Genomic DNA, 8,827 nt, shown 5'->3' with positions numbered 1-8,827 from the left:
GGACTACAATTCCCATCAGCCCCTGCCATGCTGGCAGGGGCTGATGGGAATTGTAGTCCATAACATCTGGAGTGCCAAAGGTTCGCCACCACGGCACTAAGTGTTCTCCTGTTAACACAACATGCCCCACATTGCAGTCACATATTAAATGCTGGCCCCCTAAAAAAAGGTGTTTGCATCCCTTGTGGAAAATACTTTAGTGTTTGTCATGGACCCCTTGCATTGGGGTAGCTGCCTTTTCCGACATGGGGCAAGTCAACCTAAGACCACAGCAGTGTTCTTAAATCTTTCATCTGAACCACATTGTTGTGATCTTTGTTTTTGAAATGTTGGTCTTGCACTTATCACTGAACAGCGGGAGGTAAAACGACTGTTTGCTGGTGGGCTTTCAGAGAGTCATGATTCTTCTTAGAAAATGCACGCACAAAATGTTACGTTGGATTTCAGAGGCGGGAAAGTAGGTGGACGATGAATCTGACGGACTTTGGCTCATTCCGCACATGCAGAATAATGCACTTTCAAACTGCTTTCAGTGCTCTTTGAAGCTGTGCGGAATAGCAAAATCCACTTGCAGACAGTTGTGAAAGTGGTTTGAAAACGCATTATTTTGTGTGTGCAGAAGGGGCCTTTGACTCCAGACTCTCGGCTGGGTTTGGTAAAGATGGACCTAAGGGCTGGGTTTGGTAAAGATGGACCTAAGGACATCCTATTCCTTGGGCCTTTCCTCTCTGCACTTGCTTTGTTGAAGTGAAGGAAGGCTGAAATTGCCCGCCTGCTGCATGTGTGTGTTGACAACTTCTTGTGCTTCTTCCTTTAGCCCTGCTGGGAACAGGACGACAAGGCGGCGCCATGTCTGGCAGGTAAGAAGCGGAAATGCTCCCCTCAGCAGTCTGTGCAAGTTTCTCATGGTTTCTTTTTTCAGTTGCGCTGTGTCATTCTGCGCCATTTCATACCAGGTGCTCGGGAGCAACAGCCGCAGAAGGCCACTGCTTTCACATCCTGCACGTGAGCTCCCAAAAGCACCTGGTGGGCCACTGCGAGTAGCAGAGAGCTGGACTAGATGGACTCTGGTCTGATCCAGCAGGCTCTTTCTTATGTTCTTAAGGCCCTTGCTTTCACCTCACCATGTAGTCTCAAAGGCACCTGGTGAATGACACTGCGAGTAGCAGAGAGCTGGACTAGATGGACTCTGGTCTGATCCAGCAGGCTCTTTCTTATGTTCTTAAGGCCCTTGCTTTCACCTCCTGCATGTGAGCTCTCAAAGGCACCTGGTGGGCCACTGCAAGTAGCAGAGAGCTGGACTAGATGGACTCTGGTCTGATCCAGCTGGCTTGTTCTTATGTTATTATACCACTTTAGCCAGTCTGCTTGACTGCTACTTTGGAAAACGATCCTGTGTATTCTGCGTATCGATTTAGGACATTGATATCCCGTCATTTTGCTTCACCTGGTCCACCACTGAAACTAAAACATCAGGCAAATCAGAAGTGTCTTCGCCCACTGAAAGAGGACTGTCCTAGGGGAGGGAGTTCCATAATCACTCCTAGTTGTGGCATTTTTCACTTGCATGGGATGGCTAATGGAAGTTCAGAATTCCAGCTCCTCTTTGAATGGAAGGTTTTGAAGATGCTTCAGATTCTGTGTTCAAAACCAGCCGGGCTCTGTTTCCTTTGGTTGACGTGTCTTTGTGAATACTTTTGAGACACAAAGCTATGATAATTCTTTTCCCTTTTTGAAAAAAGGAGCTGTGATTGTCAAAAGCTTATCCCCCCCCCCCCCCAATCTTTTGGGTCTTTAAGATGCTGCACATTTGAATCTAGCTGTTCCCCCATACATCAACATGGCTACCCAAATGTGATTGTTTTACTGCAGAACATTATGGTTACCCTTTGAAATAATATTCTTTCCAGCTTTTTGTGAAATGACCGTGTGGCGACTCTAAAGCATTCAGTAAATAAACAATCGGGAGATTTGGGGTGTTCTGAACAAATGCTGCTCACTTGAGCCCTCAGTTTTCGTCACAGTCTCACTGCTGATCTGGGCTCGAACCTGCTCTTTGGGGATGAATAATGATTTAATGTTCATGGGTGTAATGGAGGATAGAAGGTAGATAAAAAATGTAGCCATATGTATAAAATAATGATCAAAGCAGCCCATGCAACAATAGCTTTAGGCTGGAAAGAAAATTAAAAAATGGACAATCCAGAAATGGTTGGAATACATCTGGGAACAAGTGACACTAGACCAGTGATGGCGAACCTTTTTGAGACCGAGTGCCCAAACTGCAACCCAAAACCCACTTATTTATCTCAAAGTGCCAATCCGGCAATTCAACCTGAATACTGAGGTTTTAGTTTAGAAAAAACGGTTGGCTCAGAGGCGTAAGCTTGGTGGCAGTCGGTGGCTTTGCTTTGAAGCAACCATGCAACTCTTCCAATGGGTGAATCACGACCCTAGGAGGGTTTACTCAGAAGCAAGCCCCATTGCCAGCAACCGAGCTTACTCCCAGGTAGAGGATCCCACTTTAGTTCTTCGCATGAAAATCAGTGGGGTTTAACAGCGCTTAGCAGGGTTACCTACACTACTTAGTACTTCCCCAAAACTAGGTCTTAGGTTTAATGCTAATAATCGAGCCCAACAGCCCAGGCCAGCCTAGATGTGTGTGTGTGGGGGGGGGGGGGCTGACTCTGCGCGTGCCCACAGAGAGGGCTCTGAGTGCCACCTCTGGCATCCGTGCCATAGGTTCGCCATCACTGCACTAGACATTTTCGAAATAATAACAAAAAATAAACTGTGGCAAGATAAACAGAGCGAAATTTTGAAGATATGGACCATATATGCGGACTGGATGAAAGAAGCTGGAGTCAATGAGGAGATATGGGAGAAGAGATGACAAAGAATGAACTTACTGCTGTTTGTTTGATAAAACTATGAAGAAAATACAGGGGGGGAGGGGGAAAAGGGGGAAATGTATTGTTTGAAAACGAATGAAGAAGTGTATTAATATAAAATGGAATATTCAAATGATACAATAAAACATTATTTAAAAAAAGAACCTGCTCTTTGCACTGTAGTTTAACCCCGCGTGCCTTCCCTCCCCCAGGCTGTGGTCCAAGGCGACTTTTTTGCGGCTACAAGCGGAGACTCATAACCAGAGAGGAGCACTGCGGCCCTTCTGAAGAAGATTGAGGGGTTTATTCCACTTAGCCTTGAGGAGGCCGGAGTTTTACTTGGGCAAAAAATGTGCCTACGTGTACAAAGCAAAAAAGTAAGTGGGCGATCAGCCAGCGCTTGATTTTGGCGTGTGATCTGATAGCAGACTTGAGCGGTACTACTCAAAGTAGACAAAGTACAGCAAACCCCCCACCTTCATGAAGAAAAACTCCACACAGCTGTTTCTTTCAAAAGAAGGCTTTTACCGTTGAGTTGCTATATGTACAAGATACTATATACAGAGTATATTGAGCAGTCCAACAAAGTGCTTCGCCAGGCACTCGTTTCCCAAAGGAACAAACACACAGTACATTGCTGTTGCTTATATACATGGTTCCACCAATCACTGTAAAGGTCACTTGCATCTGGATAGAACCAGTCTGCTTGCTGTTCTCTAGCTGTCAGATCATTCCTTTCTTGCAGACTCATACCTCTGCTGGATAGGATATGACCATCATGATCTAACTGTCATGACACCCCTTCTCATATCCTAGGAAGCAGACATTATATACATTTACTTGTTTACATATTTACATTTGCAATGCCTAACATTGGCAACATACGCTCAAACTGAAGCTCTGGTACTGCTTTGGTAAACAAATCAGCTTGATTGTTTTCACTTTCTATGTAAGACAGAGCAATTGTTTTGTTTTGCACCATTTGCTTTACATTTTGGTATCTAACACTAATATATTTCATTCTTGTTCTCATGCTTTCTGTTTCTGCTAAACTAATACAGGTTTGTGAATCATCTTGGATGATTACTGGTTCTACACATTGCACCTTTAAGTCAGTTAGCAATTGTTTCACCCAGTGCAACTCCGTACATGTTTCGGATAAAGCACAATAGTCTGTCTCAGACGTTACACATTTGGCATGTTACACATTTGGAGTCATGTGACCTTTTGGATGCTCCTATATGAAAAAGCCAAGTTTGGAGATAGGAGGAATAATGGATAGTGTTGGACTTGGAGGAGCCAAGTTCATATTCTTGCTTGGCTGAGAAGCTTATGGGCAGCCTTGGTCTGATTGGGTTTTAAGCTTAGCCCAGGGATTTGCAACCTGTGGCTCTCCAGATGTTCATAGACTACAATTCCCATCAACCTCTGCCAGCATGGTTGTTTTGCCATGCTGGCAATGGCTGATGGGAATTGTAGTCCATGAACATCTGGAGAGCCACAGGTTGCAGATCCCTGGCTTATTCTACCTGGCAAGGCCACCGACTGTCAAGGGGTTGCCAGCCAGGTTGCTGCTCTGACTTTTGTGGTGGAAAAGTAACTTGCACTCACTTCATTAAGAACCACCATCCCAACTCTCAACAGTGAAACTTTAAATTTTAGCCCAAGAGGAGGATTTTTATGATGTCACTAAAATTCTTGCATTTAGTAAGATGTGGCGTAGGAGGTTAAGAGCTCGTGTATCTAATCTGGAGGAACCGGGTTTGATTCCCTGCTCTGCCGCTTGAGCTGTAGAGGCTTATCTGGTGAATTCAGATTAGCCTGTGCACTCCCACACACGCCAGCTGGGTGACCTTGGGCTAGTCACAGCTTCTCGGAGCTCTCTCAGCCCCACCTACCTCACAGGGTGTTTGTTTTGAGGGGAGAAGGGCAAGGAGATTATCAGCCCCTTTGAGTCTCCTGCAGGAGAGAAAGGGGGGATATAAATCCAAACTCCTCTTCTTCTTTTTCTCTGGCCTGCCCCGTTCTCTTCCTGAAGTTGAGAAAAACCCTGGTTTGCCTCCCACCATCTCCTTTTTTATTTGAATTTGGCTAGCTGCCCAGGGGCCGTTGCTTAATGGTTGTGGCTAACACAGACTGTGGCCTCTCTTCTCTGGTGTGTGTTGAATCCCCCTTTTCTATAGGATTAATCAGCTGCCCGTGGATTGGTACCCAACACTTAAGCCTACTGAAAAAACTAGTAGGGTTTGAACCTCTGGCAGAACTTGTGAGACTGGCATTCTTATGTCCTGCCTGATTCTGGGGACCAACAACGTCGAATACAGTTCATGGGAAGTAGATCGAGGGAAGTAATTGTACCACTTTGCTCTGCATTGGTCAGGCCTCAGTTCAGTTCTGGGCACTGCAATTTAAAAAGGATATTGACAAGCTGGAATGGGTCCAGGGGAGGGCAGCCAAAATGGCCAAAGTTCTGGAATCCATTCTCTACAAAGAGAGACTTAGGGAGCTGGGGATGTTTAGTTTGGTGAAGAGAAGGTTAAGGGGGGACATGATAGCCATGTTTAAATATTTGAAGGGACGTCATGTCGAAGAGAGAGCAAGCTTGTTTTCTGCTGCCTCAGAGACTAGGACACAGTAATTTATCTATTTAATTATTGGATTTTTATACCTCCCTCCCCCGTATTCAATGGATTCAAGGTGCAGGAAAAGAGATGCCACTTAAACATTAGGAAGAACTTCCTGACCATCAGGGCTGTTTGACAGTGGAGTTCACTGCCTCGGAGGGTGGTGGAGTCTCCTTCTTTGGAGGTTTTTAAACAGAGGCTGGATGAACATATGTCGGGAGTGCTTTGATTGTGTGTTCCTGCATGGCAGGGGGTTGGACTTGATGGCTCTGGTGGTCTCTTCCAACTCTATGGTTCTTGCAGTGTTGTAAGTGTAACCTCTATCTATGGGCTCTGTGGGGCAGAACTTGGAATGAGTTTGCAACAACAAATTTTAAAAACAAAATGGTTTACTTTCTTAACATATAACATCAACATTTAACATCACACTTCAAGGTCCTGTTCAGGTTGCATTTTCAAGTCCTTCTAGTTACAGTCTTGTAATGCCAAGTCCATTTCTTCTTGCAAGTGGGTTGGCTCCTGAAGACTCCAAGGGCTTGGTGAACAGGATTCAACATGATGACGGTTTCCAGGAGAACTCTCACCCATTACAAACACACAAAAAACCCTGAAACAGTAAACTCCAACATTTACAACATAGCAAAAATAAACAACTACCTTCCCAGTAGTTCCCAACAATATTGCAGTTACCTTAACAAGGTGTTAAGGGCTTATACAACCAAGGTCTGAGTCTGGTAGCCTTGTCTCCTCCAACTACACGAGGTCTGCTGCAGCCTCTTGCTGCTTTGAGTCTCCACCTCTTACTGGGTCAACCCATTCTGAGCATGGGGGTTACATAAGCATTTCCCCAGACATTGTTTTGGTTTCTGTTTCTCATGCCTTGACCAAAAGACACCTAATGGGGAGCATGGTTGGTACATAGGGGATTCAGAGGAATGTTTCTTCTCTTGACAGTTTTTGTGTGCCAGTAGCGGGCAATTCCTTGTAGATTAGTTGCCTCCCGTATGTTTACAGTGTTTCACCGGAGGCTGTTTGATGGTTTGTTGATAGTTCTTAACTGTAGCAGTTTCGGACTCCACCATGAGGCCCAAGGCTTCATTGTTTGTCTGTTTCTCTTTGGCAGCAATACAGTGACTCCTGGAGGCAAGCCCAACAGAACCAGGGTGATCTGGGGGAAGGTGACCCGCGCCCACGGGAACAGCGGCATGGTGCGAGCAAAGTTCCGGTCCAACTTGCCTGCCAAAGCCATTGGACACAGGATCAGAGTGGTGAGGACCTTTGGTTTCTTTCGCAGAAATATTCCTGATAGGGGAACGTTGCTTCCCGTCGAGGACATGCCCTTTCAGGACACAGTGAACATGGCACCATCTTGCCATTTATCTACCTGCAGAGGCCTGGTGCATTGTGGGACAACCATTGTTGTACAAGATGCAAGAGGCTACTTTGCATCAGGATCCGATTGGTGTGATGTGGGCATCATAGCTCTGAATGAAGGCCTCCCACTCTCTGGGCTACTCGATTTAAACATGGTGTGGGCAAGAACATGTTTTTCGGGGCTTTGTGCTTGCAGCGTCTGAAGCTGCTTCGCCCAAGTGGTCATCTGGTGTAAACGAGTCACTTCTTCCTGAGTGCCGAGTCCCACAGAGAAATGGACTCAGCAAGCATCATTAGACCAACCATCAGGTTGGACTGAGCGATAGATATGAAGGAAGCCAATACTTGGGTTTGAATCCTGGACAGTTTGCCAGAGCAGTCACTGAATTGCATCAGAAACTGTTGGAGCCGCATTTGCTCTCTCTGACGCTGTGAGCAGTTGTCACAGAAGTTATATCCTGACCTAGGGAAAGCCAACAGGCCCTCTTAGACATAGGACTTGTGTCTTGTTGCGAAGGGGTCCTCTTGTTGGGCAGAAGGGGCTCCGGGCCCTCTGGCAAGGTATTTTTACGCCTTGGGAATGTCTGCTGATGGATTTTGAGGTCAGTTCTTTAAGTCAGCTGCTTTGTCCTAGCAGACAAACAACTGCTTATGCTGCTGGCATTGAAGAATATTTTCCTGCAGTTGTCTGGGTACATCTTGGATATGTGGAGCAGAAGAAGTGGGATTTTGTACCTAAGAAGTGGGATTCATTGATACCTAGGGCAGATCACATTTGGCCCCATATAATACCACGTCGATCTCTGCAAGGTGCGGCAGGAAGCCGTAATCTGCTTGTGATCCCCGCCCTGCTATGATGGGGCTGGCCTCCACTGGGGCCAGGGCTTTTCCGGCCCTGGCCCCTACCTGGTGGAATGCTCTCCCACCATCTGTCCGGGCCCTGCGGGACCTTAATGAATTCCGCAGGGCCTGTAAGACTGAGAGTTATTCCGCCGGGCTTTTGGAGAGTCCAGCCGCTGATAGGGGTGCCCGGAAACAGCTACAACCCACTGTTCCCTTTGTAGGAGTTTTAATAGCGGGACGCCATCTTTATTTTAATTGATACAGAAACTGGATGCTGCTTTTAAATTGTTTTAATATTTATTGTCTTATCACTGTTGTAAACCGCCCTGAGCCCTTCGGGGGAGGGCGGTATAAAAGTAGAATAATAAATAAATAAATTTCTGTCCAAATTTCTGGGGACAAAAAAAGTCAAGCCTCTCTTAATCCTTGCCTTTGTAACACAGCAGTCTGATAATATATGTTCGAGAAGTCAGTTTTCCTAACCTGTATAATTAATGAGACAGTTCTGGTGGTTTTCTTACCTTTCTTTTCTTTTCTTTTTTTACAGATGCTGTATCCATCTAGAGTTTAAACGTGGGCAGAAAATAAAGTTTACAGAATATTACATTTTTGTATATTTAGTTTTATCTTGCCTTTTTGTTCCCAATCACTGAGGCTCAGATGTGGGAGAAGGAGATGGGTGCTCTACAGAGGCTGGTCAGGAGAAGATTATTGGCACTGTCATAACATGTATCAATAGGAGTATAGTGTCTAGACCAGGGGTCTGCAACCTGCGGCTCTCCAGATGTTCATGTACTACAAATCCCATCAGCCCCTGCCAATTGGCCAAGCTACGTAAGGGCTGATGGGATACGAAGTCCCTCAGGCTATCTGGAAAACACTGAAGTCTGCAGATCCCTAGTCTGGAAACAGAAAGAAGGTAATAATAGTACCTCTCTCATTACCACATTAGTTGGAGCCTGCGCGGAATATTGTGTTCAGTTCTGGGCACAACAATTCAAGAAGGATATTGACAAGCTGGAACAGGTCCAGAGGAGGGCAACCAAAATGGGAAAAGGTCTGGAGTCCATGTCCTACGAGGAGAGATTTAGGGAG

General features: G+C 45.8%; 1 protein-coding gene across 1 annotated transcript; it reads left to right on the top strand.

Annotated features, from left to right (window-relative positions):
• Nucleotides 1-849: 849 nt before the first annotated feature.
• Nucleotides 850-8,336, top strand: RPL35A (ribosomal protein L35a). Its single transcript, XM_048506982.1, has 4 exons — nt 850-860; nt 3,182-3,268; nt 6,639-6,783; nt 8,280-8,336. Exons 1-4 carry the CDS (start codon nt 850-852, stop codon nt 8,301-8,303), a joined length of 267 nt encoding a protein of 88 aa, XP_048362939.1. The 3' UTR covers nt 8,304-8,336.
• Nucleotides 8,337-8,827: the final 491 nt, after the last annotated feature.

This window comes from Sphaerodactylus townsendi, linkage group LG08 (genome assembly GCF_021028975.2).
Source record: "Sphaerodactylus townsendi isolate TG3544 linkage group LG08, MPM_Stown_v2.3, whole genome shotgun sequence".
In the NCBI taxonomy this organism is placed as follows: Eukaryota; Metazoa; Chordata; class Lepidosauria; order Squamata; family Sphaerodactylidae; genus Sphaerodactylus; species Sphaerodactylus townsendi.
This window is presented reverse-complemented; position numbering and strand designations above follow the sequence as displayed.